We start from the raw sequence: 20,518 nt of genomic DNA, 5'->3' as shown, positions 1-20,518 counted from the left end.
TTAACTTTCCCGCTCGCTCAACTATTCGGCAATGCCGCCCCTCCCCCTCTCCCGCACCCCCCCCCCCCCCTGCGGACGCACGAGCAGACGCAGGACACCCGGCTCGCATGCTTTGAGCGCCAGCGCGCTCAGCGCCAGCGGGGACTCAGCCTAAGGTTGAACGTGTATCACCCTTCTGTCTTGGTTATCTTAAAGTATGTATCAAATTCTCATCATTGGTGTACTATTTTTCTCCCACTCCAAGTCTGAGGGTGTGTAAAGCTTTCTCAATATTGATCTGCAACAAATGTAAGATACTTGATTTAGAAGAATCTTACATTTGATGTAGCCTTAGTCGGAAAGTACATTTCAGAAACTAAAAACAGGGACTTATGAGTCTTAATATACAAACAGTTATATAAATGAATGACACAAATAAACTGAACATCATTACAAATAGGTAAGATGATGTTCTGTTTTACGTGTGATTGCAGGTTCTTTATTTAGTCTTTGCATTGTTTGGCACACAGATAAAGTGACTATACTTTGGAAACTCCTAAATACACTGAGCACGCTGTTCTCAGCTTCAATATTAGCCAGAATCAAACATTCTGTGCACGAGTAAGTTATTTCTTCTCAAACTGGCCAATAACATGCGGGCAGTGTGGTGGGAGGAGGGGGGAAGAAAACTTGGTTCTCATTGCAAAGTTCCTCGTTTAACCAAAAGCTGTGGGGACAAACAAGTTTGCACAACCTGTTCTTACTACTACAAGTGTCTACGTGGTCCCATTTCTTATTTGGAGTGAAAACTAACAATGCAGTTATCAGGAGGATGTGTCGCCAAGGACTTCCAATAAAACTAGTGGAGTGGAAATTCATTTCAGAAGTTATTCAGAGATTGTCCTTTTCAGCTCAGCAGCAATGAATGGTTCCAGAGAACCTGGGGTATTCTGGGGTCTGGAAGAACCAGGACATGCCATATTTAATGTTACGGGACCCTTTCAATCTGGCCAACACGTTATTGATCATGTACTGAATGTGGGCATGATTATTCTGCTGATTATTGTCATGATGTCGCTTGGCTGCACTATGGACATTTCGAAGATCAAACATTGTCTCCTAAGACCTAAAGGAATTGGGATCGCTCTATTAGCGCAATATGGAATCATGCCATTAGCTGCCTTTTGCCTGAGCCATATCTTCTATCTGGGCCCTGTTGAGTCAGTTGCCGTTCTTATCTGCGGCTGCTGCCCAGGAGGAAATCTTTCTAACATTTTTAGTCTGGCACTGAAAGGTGACATGAATCTCAGGTAAGAGAAAAGTACAGCTTCTCCCAATTTACCTTCTAGTCCTCGATCAACTGCAAAGAACTTAATTTTGTTCATGTATGTTATAATATATGGTTTATATTCAGTCAACATTGATAATCAATTGTGGCAGGTAATACGCTTATATATAAAAGATACCGTCATTAATGTTGCTTTCACCAAACTATATTATATTGTCTCCCATCACAGCTGCACTGCACAATCTATTGATAATTTATAAACAAATGATGATAATATTATTTTTAATCCAGCAGATCACATTATTGATATGTAGTGTATTAGTTAACCATGTATTTGTAACTATGTAGCTTTCATCATAACTCTGTGCCCAGGACACACATGGAAACGAGAGGTAACGCTCAATGTATCACTTCCTGGCAAAACATTTTATAAATGAATAAATGACCCCACCTTGTCCTTGTCAGAAAACCTATACAGTTAAGAGTAGGAGGAGACAGGAGGACTTTTGCAAACTATTGTTGAACCAACAATGAGATTACCCAGAGCAATTTATCCCCCAGCACCCCTCAACCCCCACCCCTAAATCTCAGATCACCAAGTTTATAAACTAACTTTAAAATATTATCTAAAAAAAACAACTTGTAGGGTCAGATAAAAGGGTCATTCACCCAGATGAAAACCCTTAAAGATGTAACTGATATTTGTACACTACTTTGGTACTAAGAGGGGTTGCCCCTATAAGCAAAATCAATAAGAAATTAATTAAAAAATAAAAATGATATAAAGAATGACGGGTACCACGTCAGAAAAGAACTTAAAGAAAAACAAAGTGACGCTACTGTAGAAGCAACAGCAAACAAGCTACATATTTGAATTTCACTATGTGGGAATACACTTTTCCCAACAGGCTACATCCATATTCAAATGTAGCCTCGTGTTGCCAAAACAATGTGTGTACAATATAGCAGTTATACGAAATAACACTCATAAGAAAATAATTGAGATTATTTTATCCCCAGGGGGGAGCCAAAGTGGAAACAGTTGGCACCTAGAGGTGTGGGAAACTGTCCAAGATGCATTCACAACATGTGCCAATTTAGTAAGCTTTTAGCAAAACCGAGATAGGAAACAAGACGAGGTTTCTGTGACCTATATATTCTCAGCATTAAGCAAATCTAGCGATTTTAGAGAATGTTGCCAATTAGCATATTAAATGAAATTGCAGTGCACGTTGACTTAATGTTTAGGGAATTGTCGGTGAACCATGGTTTGTGATCTCATGCGAAAAGTTTGTGCATCTCTAGTTGCTGCACTGGAAGAATCAAATAAACCTCGGTGCATTGAAACTCGTTGCTAATCTCTGTGTTTCCGTTTCTCTGGAACTCACAAACATGTCCCAAACCCCAAATCGTGGACATCTTTCTTTTGTGTGCTGAATACAGAAAGCCCCCAACCTTACCCGTTCCCCTAAAAACCCCTAATCTTAACCCCTAATACTAATGCTACCCCATACATTACAAACCTTAACCGCGTACCCTTACTCTAAAGCCTTACCCTAAAACCCCTTACCCTAATCCCCTATCCTTAACCCCCCACCATAACCACTAAAAACCCTTACCCTAATCCCCTATCATAAAAACCTTAACACTTTATCATAATCCCCTACCCTAAAAACCTAACCCCTTACCCTAACACCACTATCCTTAACCTCCCACCCTAACCACTAAAACCCCTTACCCTAATCCCCTATCCTTAACCCCTAACCCTAACCACTAAAACCCCTTACCCTAATCCCCTATCATAAAAACCTTAACACTTTATCATAATCCCCTACGCTAAAAACCTAACGGCTTACCCTAACACCACTATCCTTAACCTCCCACCCTAACCACTAAAACCCCTTACCCTAACACCACTATCCTTAACCCCCCACCCTAACCACTAAAACCCCTTAAATTAATTTACCTTATTGGTGAAGCTGGTGGTGGGTGAGGGTACAGCGACGGCAGTGTAAAGATCTTCTGCGACCAAACACCGCCTGCCGGACACTTGGGCACGGCAAAACGGCCCATAGGCAAAATTAATTAACAAGATTGGGAACCACTAAACTAAATGACCTTGCTAATCAGATAGAGAATATACGTAGTGACACAGTCACTAAAGCCTTGTGTATTAGCACAGGCAAATTGCTGTGAATATTCACCATTTGGCTGCATGGTAATGGGTAGTATGTTGTTTAATCTGTAGGAAAAGTGACTCCAAGTGTATGGTCGGTGTCTTCAGGAAATTGTAAACTTATTAAACATTTGTTGCCAAGCTCTTTGGAGCACATTTTAGAGAGGTTTCATACCATATTTATACTATAAAAACAGGAAGAATCGTTACAAATATATATATTTTTATTTTAACAAGAAAATGTAATTAAGTTTGTAACTGAACAAAAAGTGGTACCGCGAGAACGGAAATAAAAAAAAGTAGTCCTCCTAGTACCATCATAACTCCACTCAAGTCGTATGAAAAAGCACAGCTTGGACATCAACACAAGTGGATGTTAATTGCAAACAGAAGAATATTTCAGTGACTGAAAAAATAACATTATTTTAAGTGGAGATTAATGATATTTTGTTTTTCTTGTACACTAATCTAGCATTGTGATGACTGTTTCCTCTACTGCCCTTGCCCTGGGAATGATGCCTCTTCTTCTCTATATTTACTGCCTTGGAATAGACATTGGGCCAATACAGAATGCGGTTCCCTACGGGCAGATAACAATATCCTTAACACTGACAGTCTTTCCATGCGCTGTTGGCATTTTTGTGAATAGTAAATGGCCCCAGTACTCCCGCCGTATTATTAAGGTAAGAAAATTAAGAGGCTCCTGGACTCTGGTTTGTGATTGTCACATGTAAAATGTGTAAAATGATGTTCTCACAACCCCCTGGGTTGTGAGAACATATATCGATCATCTGGGACCAGTGAAGACAGTCCCTTCCAGAGGGTTTGAGCAGGGGTTACAACCATTTATATACGGGTTTTCACTATTATTAGTCACTTATATTTTATGCACTTAAGTTATTATAAGTATTTTTATACACTTTATTAATTATTCACTTATAGATTGGTGAACACTAGTATTGTTTCAGCGCCTTCTTTACACTATCACCTTGTCACATGTAAAATGATCACATGGTCACGAGCTAAAGCTAAGAAATGTTACCTGCTTTAAAGTAAAGGTCCACTGAAGGTAAGGCCAGTGAAACTGGGAACGTTGCTTCATGTAGACTCAGAAGGAACAGATATCAGTGGGAATGGATTTGCAGAACAGATTACAATATTAAGTGGCTCCTTACAAATATTACATCCATCAGGGTTAAGTAAAATCAAAGTGATGTTGTCAATTGTCTTCTTTTAGACTTGCATTGTGATCACAGCTGTGGCTTCAGTTGTAGTACTAATGCTGTATCTTATCTACGTCAAAAGCAACATATTTGTGATCGTTTCACCGAAGCTTCTGGCCACGGCCATGCTGATGCCAGCGATAGGTTACATCCTCGGATACGCTATGTCTACTCTCTGCAAACTCAGTGAACGGTATGTGCAGAATTGAACAGCAAGATTTCGAGATAAGATGTCTTATTGGAATTGCTATACTCTCAATGTGTGTCATTTTATTTATATCGTGCATCAATGCACACAGCATTTTACAACAACAAAAACAATATGTTACAGGGAATTATAAAGAAGCGAAAAGAGTAGCACTCCAAAATAGTGGTCAAGAGGTTAGTATTTATTCATCCAACCTTTGATCCATCACAGCAGGCCTTTCTCGCGGCTAACCTTGGCAGCTAGGATAGTTCTTATTCATGCTTGGAATTTCAGAAAGCCATAAACTTCAAACAATAATAAAAGTCAGGTGCATTGAACTTTGATAGCTTTGGCGCTTATTCAACATGCTTTGAATGTTTTTCCTGTATTTTCCATGTTTCCATGTATTGCAATGGTGATGATCCTTTAAACTTTACCGCATATTGAATAGGGAACGACATGGGAAAACTTCCTTCAAGGCAATTTTGAATGGAAATGTGAGAGATTTCTTAAATGTCCATTGACTGCCGTGGGGGTTACACAAATACAGTATTTTCACTGAGAAAATAGTGTCAGTTAAATAATTAGGGCCCAATTTGAGTGCAATAGCTGCCTGTTATATACATCCACCTTGTGAGTGTATCCATTACCCACCTACTAGCGAGTATATACTGTAACATACAAGATTATACTATTTGTGGGGGGCTTTTACCATGCATGTGGTTGCTTGAGTTCATTATTTTTTTCATATTTTTGTTTTCTTAATCATATCACCAAAAACACATCTTTTCTTGCTCTTATGTTTACAGATGTAAACGCACTGTTTGCATGGAAACCGGGTGCCAGAATATCCATCTTTGCCTTGCTATTCTCAAAGTTGCATTTCCACCGGAAGTAATAGGCGCTCTTTTTCTATTTCCGATTATTTATCTAATTTTTCAAGTGCTGGAAGGGTTTTCTTTGGTTTTGGCATTCCGCCTCTATCACAGGATAAAGACAAAAGGTAACATTATGTGTCTGTTAAATATATATACAAATTAGACCAAGTAAGTCGGACTACGGGCCATATCTACTAAGCAGTCTCCTGCCGTAAGATACCTCCCGGGGCTGGCTGACCGCACTCAATGGGCCGTAAGGTGTCTTCCAGCGGAGGAAGATGTTCTTATAGAAGAAGACTGCTTAGTAACTAGGGGTCTGTTGGGATTATCTGTGATAGTGCTGATCGGGGAACTCTCTTGCACTTGAGTTTCTGTGTAATTGTCCCCTAATTGGTACTATCACATTTTAATACATAACCCCCTGTACATTTAAGATACTTTCTAGAAGCATTTTTTTTTTTTTTTTTTTAAATCTAAAAAATGATTTCCTTTATCTAGATGTGACAAAGAAAATGTGCACAGGGGTGGATGGAATAAAGGACGAGGATAATACATCACATGAAGGGACCTGCACTCCTGCGGCCCTAGCACAATTGACTTCAAAAGATACAAAGAGGACTCGTGTGTGAAAAATTCCAGCGCTTTAAACAAGAGAGGAAAAAAGGGGGGCACGTATCCTTCCACAGAGATAATACACTGAATGTTTGATAAATGTTTAAAAAAATTGTCACTAAAGGCTCATTGGTTATATAAAAAAAATTCAGAACTGTGAATTAGTCATATTTAACTGAATATTATTTTCTTGAAATGGGGGGAAAAAACTCTAAAATATGCTGTCTTGTGAACTGATACAAATAAGCAAAAGATTTTTTTAGAATGATTCAAATGCTAACATTATATCATTTGTAAATCACGTTGTTATCCTTTTATTCATTCACAAGAATATCTAGCTACAATCTTCATGCACCATTGCATTCAACTGGAACACAGGTACCACAATCAGTGCTGCCAACAGGGAGACAGTCTGGTGGAGGACATGGCGGCCTGGCCAACCGTGTCCATTGGGCCAGGTTTGTACCCAAACTTCTGGGGTTGCAGCAGGCACCACATAAACACCTCACAATGATTTGCCTACCCCCTGCTTAACAATTGGGCCAGGTCACGGTTGGAAACCTGGGCCCTGGAAAGCCTCTCAGCAGGCCTGTGAAACAATATAGCATATGACTGTATATATCCAACTGGCTAAAATATATTCTATTAGGAAACAAGACCGTAGGTAACAGGCAGTAGGCATGCAATGCACAAAAGAAACAATTTCGGTACAGCATTGCACTGCAGAGTTTGGCTATTTTAAGCTGGAGTTTTTTCCAAGGCCTGTATTCAATATACCGCAAAGGCATCTTTAACTGTGTTGGAGAAGAGTCCAGCTCATCCAGGGTAAAAGGACTTAAATCTTGTCATAAAAAAAAGGAAAACATCCCAACATGTTGCATAGGGGCCAAGAATTAGGTTTTGTGGGTATTAAAATTTCCCTTCACTTGTTCTGCCAATTTGGGAAATAAAAATTACTGATAACAACCCATTTTCTGGCCATGCTGTGAATGACAGAATTGTTGTTGTTTTCTCTGAAATCAATCATCTTAATATATTTGTGTTTATATAAACTGACCTTGCCTTGTAATTTGTGTCGATCCTCTTTTCAACCTTATGTAGCTCCCCTTTCCCGAATATTCCCATGGTGGCGGGAAAGGATTTGCCTGGCGCTCACCGATTGGTAATTAGGACGGATCCTGAGCCTCCTCTGAATGAGAGATAGGAGTAATCCCTTCCAGGAAAACTATATACTACACAATAAACACGCACATGGCAATGAAGTGAATAATATATACAACTTTACCAAACATAAGTAACATAAGCATAATATATACACACTTTGTAACCTTAATTACATAAACATACCTTTGCTTGTGCACATAGTAATGTGTACCCACTGTCTCCAACCCTAGAGTTCTCAGTTACAGTCTCTCCCAGCCAAGGGGGTACCCTGTATGTCCTCCCACTATTGGTGCGCCTGTGGGGCCCTTGAAGAGTCGGGTGTTGCGTTATCCCTTGAACCAATGTGATGCTGCTATTGTACCTTTTTGAAGCTTGTGAGCGGTAGCCTGACTCCCTGGGAAGACAGACTATTTGTCCCCCGTAGCAATCACCTCACTCCTCACAAATGGCACTGCAGCGTAGTGTTCCTGAATCCTGCTTTGAATCTCCCAGAATGCAGTCACATTCTATGTAAAAGCAATAGACAGGACTAACACTATAAAGATTTCCATATCTCAACCCTCATATACACAATCTTATGCATGTGAGAGCCTAAGATGGCCTGCAGGGCATCCTATCCCTTCCCCTCCTGGACAGAAACTGACTCTTAATGTGCAACACATCAAGAACCAGGCACATGGGCTATGCCCATATCCAAGATGGCTGCAGCAGCTACTGCCCTTACTTCAAGACTCAGAGATTCCAGAGGTAAAAAGGGGAATCTCTGCTACATTCTCCCCCTGGTGGAAATCCTCGCTGTCCCCGTGTGAGGTAAAATATACATATATATAAGGCATATAATTAACATATAATTAACATATCCCCAATTCTACTCCTAAACTGGGTTAAAGGCCTCTGCTAACACTGAGAGTATAGAAGAAAATTGCTGTAGGATAGACTGCTGAAGCTCATAGTGGGGTTTTCCCATGGAGTCATAAGTAACCATAAGTGGAGGGCGCCTTATCCACTGCAACTGTCTCATCTCTCTTGGAGGAAGCCCTGAAGGCTCAGGGGTCCCCTCGTAATCTTCTTTGTTGGAGAGGTCACAGTGGCTTGAGGCCCTGGTCCTCTCATAGGACTGCAGTAATCAACAGAATAATCCCATTTTGAGGCACAAACGCTGGACTTTCAGGGTTCAGAGACCTGGTACATCAGAGATTTGGCTCCTCTCTGGAGAAAAAGGTTTCCTCACACTGGGGGCCTTCATCCCCATCATCTAGTGTAGACTGATCTGGTTGACCAGTTTCATCCAAAGAAGTAACTCCAGAAGAGGTAAGACTTTCATTCTTGCTCTCTTTTCCAGACAAAGCATTCACTTAGGAAATGGGTAATAACTGGTTTCGATGCCAGACCTTCAACCTACCTTAAGGGTCTCTGATACGATATACGGGAATCCCAGGCAGCTTGGAATCCACTTCGAAGGGGATGTCTCTTCACCTGTCAGTCAGTTTATGCTTTCCTGGTATTCCCCAATTTCGAAGTAGAACCTTGTCTCCTGGTCTGAGTTCTCAAAAGCGCACCTTGCAGTCATACCGTCGCTTGTTATTCTGATTCAGCTTTGCAGTGATGTCTTCTGCCAACTGAGGCTTTCTGAAGACTCTCTTTCAACCGTTGAACGTAGTGATAATGAGTGGTGTTATGCACTCAATCAGTGGACACTTCAAACCGGATATCAACTAGCAACCTAGCTTCTCTACATAACATCATGAAGTAAGGAGAAAACCTAGTGGACTCATGTCGAGGACAGTTGTAGGCATGGACAAGGTGTTCTACATGCTTACTCCAACTCCCTTTTTCAGAATCCTTTCAAGTACTCAGTATGTCAAGCAGAGTTCTATTAAATCTTTCAGGCATGGCATCCCCTTCGGGTGGTATGGGGCAGTACGAGATTTCTCAATCCTGAGTAGCTTTAACAGTTCCCTTATGAGCCTGCTCTCTAAATCTCGACGCTGATCAGAATGCCATCTGTTGGGCAGGCCATAGTGAATTAAGTACTTTTCCCACAGTACTTTAGCAACTGTTGTTGCTCTCTAATCTTTGGTGGGAAAGGTCTGTGCGTAACTGGTGTAGTGGTCAGTAATGACCAGGACATTTCGGATTCCTCTGGAGTCAGGCGCTATACAAAGGAAGTCCATACAGACTAAATCCATAGAACCGAAGCTCTTCAAGTGACCCATTGGGGCAGCTCGTGTGGATAACGTCCTCTGTTGGATACATCGCAGACATTTTCTGCAATGTTGCTTCACTGAGAAAAAAAGGGAAACACAAGAGCACACCAAGATAAAAGAAATAAAGTGTATTACCTATAATAAAAGATAGTAACCACTTACATAGAGTAAAACTTTAATAATCCCCGATCTCGACGGTAACTTCTTTGGTAGGGCATCACATTAGGTGTACAGGGGCAATTTCAGTCCTCAGAAATCAGTCCCGCGCGCTGGGGCTGTCTCCGTAGCGCTGTCCGACCTCCACGAGTGTGAGCGTGGCTGAAAGCGTAGCGCGCATGCGCAGGAAAAGAAGCTCTCTGTAGCTGTCCTTGGCATGCCTGTCCGTTTCGGTAATCGTAGTCGTGGTCGGAAAAGATACACTTGTGTGTTTACTGGCTATCAAGAGAGTATGGGCCAGCAACACAAGTCGCGACGTGTTTCGTATACGAAATTATACTGCCCCAGGCGATAACTGGGGCACCTGTCTGGGGTCCTTTATATGTCTGTCAAAAATCGTCATTGGTTAATCCCAATGACTATACAGCCAATTAGGCTGATAACTGAGAGGGGTGGATTGAATTTAGAATACTCCCCTCTCATATTTGAATCCATAATGTTATTATGGGCTATGATAGATATAATAGAATGATTCAGTGGCACTTGTAAAATTGAGAGGATAATCATTCTTAAAAACAAAAATGCCACAGAATAAAAAAGACATATAAAGTCACATAAACAGGTAGCCCCTATAATCAAGTGTAATGAATAAAAAATGCATATATAATAATATGAACAGCATTTATAACATTGTGCAAACACATTGAAGACAAACAAAACACATTAAAAACATATAAAAACAGATATTATGGTACATATATTACATAAAAAAGGAAAGAGGGATGGGGGGATAAAAAGTGGGGGAGAGGGAGGGAGGAAAAAGAACGATGATAATAAGGGAAAGGGGAAAAAAATAGAAATAGAATAAAAAACCAAGAGAAAAAAACAAGAGAAAAATAGAACCTTTAAAATGGGTTGGGCCGAGTGAGGGGCATCTTCTCTTCGGTTTCGTCTGCTTCCGCTATCTTTCCTCTGTTGTGCGCGACCTCCTGTGGGAGCTCTTTTTTTTTCATCCTATGTCCACCTTACCAGTTCCCCTTTCCCTATTGTCAGTGTCGCTGCTTCAGAGGAGAATGCATCTCAAACTATCACAGCAGAATATTGGTGGCATTTACCCCTGGGATATCTGAGTGGTCTAGCCACGGGGCCCAGACTTTTAGAAAGTTTGTGCCGGTGTCATTGACCAGACTCGTCAATTGCTCCATCCGGCAAACGTACCAAATCCTGTTCCTAATTTTCGTAAGTGTGGGTAAATCTGGTTGCTTCCACAATGCTGCGATTTCGCACCTCATGGCTGTTGCAAAATGTGCAATCAGTTTCTGTGCCAGTCTGCTCAACCCCCGGGTGCGCCTGCCCAGCAGGAACAGCCAGGGATCCAAGGGGACCGGCTGGTCGAGAATTCTCTGTAGCCAATCCTGGATTTCCTCCCACAAAGGAGCCACTTTGGTGCAACCCCACAGCATGTGCAGCAAGTCTGCATGCTCCCCACATTGTTTGGGGCACAATGGGGGGTAGTCTTTTACAAACTTTGCTAATCGCAGTGGGGTAAGATACCACCTTATTAGGACCTTATATGCATTCTCCTTCAAAGTCGTGCATAACGAGCTTTTGGCTGCTGCCGTCACTACGGATTCCCAGTCTTCGTCCTCTAGTGTCTCCCCTAAGTCTGATTCCCATGCCTGTCTGTAGCTCAGTTTAGTTTTGTTGTCAGTGCCAGGACAGACCACCTCTCTGTATATCCGAGAAGTGAGTCCCGTGGTGTTCGTTCCTCTCAAACACAGCTGCTCAAAATTTGTACGCCGAGGGTGGTTAGGGATCTTGTTGTAAAATGCTCTTATCTGGAGGTATCTACAAAATTCAGAATTTGGTAACCCGCTTTCGGATTTAATTTGGACAAAGGATTTTAATCGTGGGCTCCCCTCCAGATGCAGTAATTTCGTAAGGCCTTTTGTTTTCCAGGCTATTAAGTTTCTGCTCGGCAGGCCCGGAGCGAAGTCAGGGTTCCCTACAAACGGGGTCATGAACGTGTGCTGGGTGGTAAGAGCACATCTATATCTGGTATCCCCCCAAGTCGCCAATGAGCTCCTCATTGCCGCCAGCGGCTCTCCTATGGTCTTGTGGACCTGTTTTGGTAGCCATATTAGGTCCTGTATTTCTACAGGGGCGCTGCATGCCTTCTCTAACTCGACCCATCTACGTAAGTCAATTGGCATATGCCATTGAACAATTTGGGTTAATTGGGCCGCTCTGAAGTATGCCAGCAAGCAAGGTACCCCTAGCCCTCCTCTTAAGGTTGGCCTAATTAGCGTACTAGATTTGATGCGTGGTTTTTTATTACCCCAGACAAATTTCACCATGGAGGACTGTAACCGGAGGATGTCATCCCTGGCCACCTGCACCGGAAGGGTCTGAAAAAGGTACAGGATTCTGGGGAGGAGGTTCATCTTGAGGCTCTGGATCCTGCCGATCCACAAAATTGCATAGCCCGACCAGAGCCTGAGATCCTCCGTCAGAGTCCTAATCAGTCTGGGGTAATTGGCTTTATATAGGGCGCTATAATTTTTGGTAATATTTACCCCGAGATATTTAATGGAGGAGGCTTGCCATTTAAAGTTAAAATTTAGTTCGATCAATTTTTCAGTGACCTTTGGCAGGTTTAGATTTAACGCTTCCGATTTAGCTTGGTTAATTTTGAAGCCCGAAATCTTATTAAATTCGTTTAGCAGACTAAAGACATTTGGCAGAGAGGTAAGGGGCTTTGACAGCATTAATATGATGTCATCTGCGTACAGGGCCACTTTGTGTGACTGGTCTTGGATTTGAATTCCTGCTATATCTGGGCTGTTACGGATGTGCGCCGCCAAGGGCTCTATGCATAGCGCGAAGATAAGTGGGGACAGGGGACACCCCTGTCTGGTGCCACTCCGTATCGGGAATTCTTCCGAAGGGAAGCCCTGGTGTCTGACCCTCGCCTTCGGTTCTCGATAGAGAGCTAGAATGGCGCCCAACATTCTCCCCCCTATGCCAAACTCCCCAGTTTCTCGTTCTTTTAAGTCACTTGTTGCTAGTTGGTTTTTCAGGTTCGGGAGGGTTTTGAAAATCCCATTGGGTCTTTCTGAAATGGAGTTTTCAAAACAGGGTCATTTTTCAGGATATGCCAATGTTTATTTAAAATACCTCTAAGGCTGCGATTATAGTGCGTGCGATGGCGCACGCGGCGCAAACAAAAAACAGCACCCCTATCCGGACAGCCAAAGTGCGAGTGACCGTGCGTGCGAGGAAGCGTACCAGTATTTTGAGCAGACAAAGAAATTTGTTTGTTTTTTTCCGTGCGACGGCCGCATCACGTGACAAGTTTTCAACCAATCAGAGCGAATCTCAGCTTTTCTGCCTGGTTACTGCCCAAGTGTTTCCTGTTGGTAGTTTGTACGGTGGAGTTGTACTGTGTATACACTATGGATAATTCTACCATAGAAAAATTAATTTCTGATGTGTTTAAAAGAGAGCCTTTGTGAAATCAGCGGAGCAAGGCATACCATGACCGGTACCTGCATGATAAATTGTGGAGAGAAATTGGGGAAATATTGTCCATCACAAGTAAGTACATTGATTTAATCATTTTTTTAAATAGTGTTAAATGTTTAAAGCAGAATGCTTGTGTATAGCCTTAAATGGTGTTAAATGTTTAATGGCAGAATGCTTGTGTATAGCCTTAAATGGTGTTCCATGTTTAATGGCAGAATGCTTGTGTATAGCCTTAAATGGTGTTCCATGTTTAATGGCAGAATGCTTGTGTATAGCATTAAATGGTGTTCCATGTTTAATGGCAGAATGCTTGTGTATAGCCTTAAATGGTGTTCCATGTTTAATGGCAGAATGCTTGTGTATAGCCTTAAATGGTGTTAAATGTTTAAAGCAGAATGCTTGTGTATAGCCTTAAATGGTGTTAAATGTTTAATGGCAGAATGCTTGTGTATAGCCTTAAATGGTGTTCCATGTTTAATGGCAGAATGCTTGTGTATAGCCTTAAATGGTGTTCCATGTTTAATGGCAGAATGCTTGTGTATAGCATTAAATGGTGTTCCATGTTTAATGGCAGAATGCTTGTGTATAGCCTTAAATGGTGTTCCATGTTTAATGGCAGAATGCTTGTGTATAGCCTTAAATGGTGTTCCATGTTTAATGGCAGAATGCTTGTGTATAGCCTTAAATGGTGTTCCATGTTTAATGGCAGAATGCTTGTGTATAGCCTTAAATGGTGTTCCATGTTTAATGGCAGAATGCTTGTGTATAGCCTTAAATGGTGTTCCATGTTTAATGGCAGAATGCTTGTGTATAGCCTTAAATGGTGTTAAATGTTTAATGGCAGAATGCTTGTGTATAGCCTTAAATGGTGTTAAATGTTTAATGGCAGAATGCTTGTGTATAGCCTTAAATGGTGTTAAATGTTTAATGGCAGAATGCTTGTGTATAGCCTTAAATGGTGTTAAATGTTTAATGGCAGAATGCTTGTGTATAGCCTTAAATAGTGTTACATGTTTAATGGCAGAATGCTTGTGTATAGCCTTAAATAGTGTTACATGTTTAATGGCAGAATGCTTGTGTATAGCCTTAAATAGTGTTACATGTTTAATGGCAGAATGCTTGTGTATAGCCTTAAATAGTGTTACATGTTTAATGGCAGAATGCTTGTGTATAGCCTTAAATAGTGTTACATGTTTAATGGCAGAATGCTTGTGTATAGCCTTAAATAGTGTTACATGTTTAATGGCAGAATGCTTGTGTATAGCCTTAAATAGTGTTACATGTTTAATGGCAGAATGCTTGTGTATAGCCTTAAATAGTGTTACATGTTTAATGGCAGAATGCTTGTGTATAGCCTTAAATAGTGTTACATGTTTAATGGCAGAATGCTTGTGTATAGCCTTAAATAGTGTTACATGTTTAATGGCAGAATGCTTGTGTATAGCCTTAAATAGTGTTACATGTTTAATGGCAGAATGCTTGTGTATAGCCTTAAATAGTGTTACATGTTTAATGGCAGAATGCTTGTGTATAGCCTTAAATAGTGTTACATGTTTAATGGCAGAATGCTTGTGTATAGCCTTAAATAGTGTTACATGTTTAATGGCAGAATGCTTGTGTATAGCCTTAAATAGTGTTACATGTTTAATGGCAGAATGCTTGTGTATAGCCTTAAATAGTGTTACATGTTTAATGGCAGAATGCTTGTGTATAGCCTTAAATAGTGTTACATGTTTAATGGCAGAATGCTTGTGTATAGCCTTAAATAGTGTTACATGTTTAATGGCAGAATGCTTGTGTATAGCCTTAAATAGTGTTACATGTTTAATGGCAGAATGCTTGTGTATAGCCTTAAATAGTGTTACATGTTTAATGGCAGAATGCTTGTGTATAGCCTTAAATAGTGTTACATGTTTAATGGCAGAATGCTTGTGTATAGCCTTAAATAGTGTTACATGTTTAATGGCAGAATGCTTGTGTATAGCCTTAAATAGTGTTACATGTTTAATGGCAGAATGCTTGTGTATAGCCTTAAATAGTGTTACATGTTTAATGGCAGAATGCTTGTGTATAGCCTTAAATAGTGTTACATGTTTAATGGCAGAATGCTTGTGTATAGCCTTAAATAGTGTTACATGTTTAATGGCAGAATGCTTGTGTATAGCCTTAAATAGTGTTACATGTTTAATGGCAGAATGCTTGTGTATAGCCTTAAATAGTGTTACATGTTTAATGGCAGAATGCTTGTGTATAGCCTTAAATAGTGTTACATGTTTAATGGCAGAATGCTTGTGTATAGCCTTAAATTGTGTTACATGTTTAATGGCAGAATGCTTGTGCTATAGTCTTAAGCAAATGTTTACATGCAAATTGCTTTAACATTGGATGTAAACCTTTGTGTTGTGTTTTATCTTTAGATGACTTAGCAAAAGGCAAGTGGAAGAATTTAAGAGATTCTTTCCGCAGAGAACGTAAGAAAATTAAACCTCCACGCTCAGGGGATGCAGGTACAAGCAGGCACTAAAATATATCTTCGTTGCCTTCAAGATGATGGAGCTTCACAAAGAGCAAATGACGTCTGCAAAAACGGTGTCAAATCTCGAATTTAATGAAAGTACAGAAGAGCAATCTGGAGATGTTACACTAGATGAAGATTCATTGTGTGAGACTGCAACATCCCCAGAGCCACAACCCAAACAATGAAGACGTCAAGTGAATTAAAAAAAATAATTGATTTCACTAGAAGAGAAAAAATTAGAAATGATGAGTAATGCATTTAAAGACAATGCAGACGAAGAGGTAGATGTCTTTAAAAGCCTAATTCCATACATTAAAAAATTGGACCCTGTCAAAAAATGAATGGTACGGCAAGAGATTCAAGCTGTTGTTTTGAAGGCGTTACAAGAAAATGAAAAAAATAGTTAAGGACAAATTGTTGTTGTATATTGAGTTTGTAATGTTTAACACTTCTACCTGTTAAAAAAATGTATTTTATATTGAGTTTTCAATCTTTTCCCATTCCAGCCGTTAATACATTTTTTACTGTTTCACATCATGTCTATGTTTTTAGTCTCATTGAAAAATTTTATATGACAACATTTATTGCCAAATCAATGGATCAATATAATATCACATACTTATATTATTAATAAAAAACAGAACCACAAGTTCAGATTTATTATGTTTCTTGGCTATAAACAATTATTAAACACTGTTTTGCCATGGGACAGCTCCTTCAGCATTAAAATAATCTTTGAATGAATTTCGAATGCATTTTGATATGTTTGCAGGTTGGTATCAACTATAGGACATATAGAACACCCACAAGCTCATATTGAACCCCCAAAATAACCACAACATATATATAAGCATATAAGTGTCACAGAGGAGTGCTACTGAGCATGGCAATATACATTTAAAACCAGAGACGAACATGAAACACAGACAGAGCTCAATGAATTGAGCTCTGTCTGTGTTTCATGTTCGTCTCTGGTTTTAAATGTATATTGCCATGCTCAGTAGCACTCCTCTGTGACACTTATATGCTTATATATATATATGTTGTGGTTATTTTGGGGGTTCAATATGAGCTTGTGGGTGTTCTATATGTCTTACAATTCTTGTTCAGCTGGTCTTAGCTGATTGGAGGGTGGCAACCTCCTACCTAATTTAAGCTCACCCCCTCCCACTTTTAAATGGTTAAAAGCTCACTCGATAGCATCTCATGGGAACTTGCCTGCTTGCAGTGTGATTGTGACAAATCTAATACAGAGTGCTTTTCCTGGTAATGTACAGGTTAATAAAAGCTTCAATCAGACTTAGAACTTTGCAACTAATTTTGACAGATTTATTATAACTCATTCTTCCTGGCAATGCACAGGTTATTAAGAATTTATATTAGTGTAGGGACCCTTGAGATTTGGTCTGCCGTGCAGTGGCTCAGGGGCTTACAACAATTTGGCCAAAATGTTAAACTAAAAGACCATTTTATTTAATAGATATCAATACATGTATATTTAGGCATTGTACCATGTATAAAGTTTCGCTGGATGTGCATTGAGCTCTGTCTGTGTTTCATGTTCGTCTCTGGTTTTAAATGGTATAAACTATAGTCGCATGATCCGACGTTGACACATCAGTAGTGCCTTCCAAATCTATAAAAATATTATGTAGTAATGCCACACATTTTACAATTCTCTTTGCATGTTGCACAGACATTTCTATAGCTTTTAATAGTAATCGCCATTTAGCAGTCATAATCCCGAAGGCGCACTCCACACAGCGCCTTCCTCTGGAAACTCTGTAATTAAATATTTCTTCTTCTTTCGATAATCCTAGTCCACTGTACGGCTTCATTAGGTATGTGAGCAATGGATAAACCTCATCCGCTAACAGTACATGAGGTCACTTTTGGCTTGTTCTACTAAATGGCAAGCTTTACTCCAAAGGCAACTGCAATTCATTTTTTTCTATAAACTGATAAAGCGATCAGGCTCTAAACACCCCACCATCGCTTTGCTTTCTGCATGCTCCTACGTCAATTGCAATAAATTTACATTTTGCGCCTGCAACAGCTTGCAAGACAATAGGATGGTAATGTTTAGAATTGAAATAAAAGGTGCCCATTTTTGGGGGGTGCTTTATTCTAATATGTTTGCCATCTATGCAGCCAACGCAATTTGGAAAATTCCATTTGCTGTAAAATTCACTTGCCTCATTACACACACTTTCTACACTTGAAAATGGCATATGACCAGCCTGGAATGCGTTGTAAATAGCATCTCATGTCTCATAAGCAATTTTTGCCACTAGTGTGTTCACCATCATAAATGAAAATGCCAAGCCGCGAAATTGTGTTCCAGTCGAAATAAATCTGTAGCGAAAAAAAAGAATTATATTAAGGAATTGTTTAATCGATATCTACAGCATTCATTAGTTTTATTTTAGGGTTTTTGCCTAGTACAAAACAATCAGCTGCTTTACTCCCACATAAGAATATACAAACACTGAAAACCCTGCATTCAATGACAGGGATATTAAATAGCTTAAGTTTATTAAGATTTTAATGTCACAATAATAGTAGTACATCAAACAAACCACAAAGTAAGCATGAGCCTTTCTTCTGGATGAATTGTGCGATAAAAATTAGTCTGAGCAGGAGATATCTTGTCCTTTATCCGTCCCAAAATATAATCAAACTTTGCTTGTTATTCCCATGTACTCAAACTATTTCCTGTCATGCTTACGAAGTTCATGATACAAAGTTGCAAATTCCCCAAGTGATTCTTGTTGATGATTTATTTAATGGACGATTGTTTCTCGACCTTCAAATAATGTCGTTTTTAAAAATGCACTGTCCATCATCAATAACAAATGTTAGGTTCTTGGAGAGCGCCGTGTTTGTTTATTGCGGATCTGGATTTGACATCACGGCCACGCCTCCCCGTTGCATGCATTATCAAAAAAAACAAAGTCAACAGATCGCTCAAGCGTGCGAGACCCCATGCGCTCCGTCACGCGCACGTGCACTGTAATCGCATCCTAATACTACTGGTTTCTCTATTGTATTGTGTAATAAAAGGTACTTTTACACATTCTGTTGTTTTTTGGGTGGTGTTTAGTCTTTCCGGCCCTTAGAAATCTCTTCTTTCCAGAGCTATTATTTTATTAAAGCAGCAAAACATGAAAAATCCAATATGTTTGTTTTAAATAAATCAGTTCTGTAGTATTAGAATCATATGGTATCATATTCTGTCTGCATTTTTTTTAACTCCTAATGCCATTTTTGTTATGTACTGATTAACCTAAAAGTATAACACACATCCTCTTTTGAAACAAACTCTGACACAAAACTTTTTGAGCTCTTCACTTTGGCAACAAAGTATCACAACCAGATCTGTTGCTGTGTTCCAAACAGCAGACTGTCTATTACTCTGAAAGCTGAAACAATAATGTGTTACATTAGTAATATATTACATATCAGCTGGAGCATTTCACAGACTCCAGCAAAAAGTTAGAAGGTGGTCATTTGGTTAGGCACACAATCAGGATTTTTACAGATTTATAACAGGAGCACCAAATGATTGCCAGTTTAGGTAAGAATGTAGAATTAAACATTGTCACATGCTTTACATATTAAAAAAAAGGGGCGTGGCAAATGCGGCTCTAATCTTAGATTTTTTTGTAATCACATTCAATAAAATCTTTTGGTTAAGGTTTCGGATTGTTGTAGGAAAACATTCTCATCCATGCAGTTTCTTTTAAGTCTTCAATATTGTCCGAGTGGGATGTGTTCAATGCACTTGGGATGGTGACAGCCAGATTGCTGTACGAAATTATTGCCGTTTACTTGTTTGAAAAAGGTTTTAGTTTTTAATTGATTGTTTTCTACAAATATGATGAGGTCCAGAAATGTGATTTCTACATCACTCATTTTAGAGGAAAATGTTAGATTTATATTGTTACTATTAATGTGTTGTAGACAATCAGTAAGGTTCGCGCCAAGCCCCGCATGAGTAGCTCGGGGCGAACCTGCGCTCTATGACTGTACCACATTCCTGTAGATAAAAAATACCCTCAAACCACACATAATTATGTCTAAGAACAAACTCAATACATTCCAGTTTAAATGGTGGTTGTACATTTGGCATTTCTATGTCACTATCCAGTCATTTTAATTGCTTCACATCCACCTTTGTGACTGATGGAAGTGTAAAGAGAAGTGGCATCTGAAGTTACACGTATGTAACTTTCTTACCATTCTATTCTAAAAGAATCAAAACATCAGTCATATCTTCGAAATTAGATTTTAAATCTTTCACATACTTCTGGAGAAAGCTGTCAGTGAACTCCGAAAGATTAGTTGTCAGTGAATCTATGCCAGATATTATCGGCCTTCCCTGTGGCTCCTTATGGATCTTGGGGAGAAAATAAAAGAGTGGCATTCTAGGTTTGTCTCTTTAAAAAAATGTGTATTCATTTTCTTCTAATATACTAAATGTTTTAGCGTTAGTTAGTAGATAACACACTTTCTCTTGAAAAAATCATAGAATAAAACAGCTGAGCAAGCAATAGTTACATGAAAACAGAACCGCAGAGATTAGGGGTACAGGGTGGAGAATAA

At 39.7% G+C, this 20,518-nt stretch overlaps 1 protein-coding gene across 2 annotated transcripts; it reads left to right on the top strand.

Annotated features, from left to right (window-relative positions):
* Positions 1 to 699: 699 nt before the first annotated feature.
* Positions 700 to 7,412, top strand: SLC10A1 (solute carrier family 10 member 1). Of its 2 annotated transcripts, none has more exons than XM_075614187.1 (5): positions 700 to 1,289; positions 3,916 to 4,126; positions 4,774 to 4,859; positions 5,663 to 5,856; positions 6,230 to 7,412. In XM_075614187.1, exons 1-5 carry the CDS (start codon positions 901 to 903, stop codon positions 6,358 to 6,360), a joined length of 1,011 nt encoding a protein of 336 aa, XP_075470302.1. In that variant the 5' UTR covers positions 700 to 900; the 3' UTR covers positions 6,361 to 7,412. The 2 variants fall into 2 exon arrangements, with proteins under 2 accessions (XP_075470302.1, XP_075470301.1); XM_075614186.1 differs by having other exon boundaries at positions 4,681 to 4,859.
* Positions 7,413 to 20,518: the final 13,106 nt, after the last annotated feature.

The sequence above is a fragment of the Ascaphus truei genome, chromosome 9 (genome assembly GCF_040206685.1).
Source record: "Ascaphus truei isolate aAscTru1 chromosome 9, aAscTru1.hap1, whole genome shotgun sequence".
Taxonomy (NCBI): Eukaryota; Metazoa; Chordata; class Amphibia; order Anura; family Ascaphidae; genus Ascaphus; species Ascaphus truei.
The sequence above is the reverse complement of the archived record's forward strand: the minus strand, read 5'-3'. Positions and strand labels throughout refer to the sequence as shown.

Excerpts from the sequence above, each read along its gene's own strand:
- SLC10A1 (XM_075614186.1), top strand. The coding sequence starts at position 901 with ATGAATGGTTCCAGAGAACCTGGGGTATTCTGGGGTCTGGAAGAACCA. Across the intron at positions 4,860-5,662 it reads CTCTGCAAACTCAGTGAACG|ATGTAAACGCACTGTTTGCA; the intron begins GTATGTGCAGAA and ends TTATGTTTACAG. Across the intron at positions 5,857-6,229 it reads TCACAGGATAAAGACAAAAG|ATGTGACAAAGAAAATGTGC; the intron begins GTAACATTATGT and ends TCCTTTATCTAG.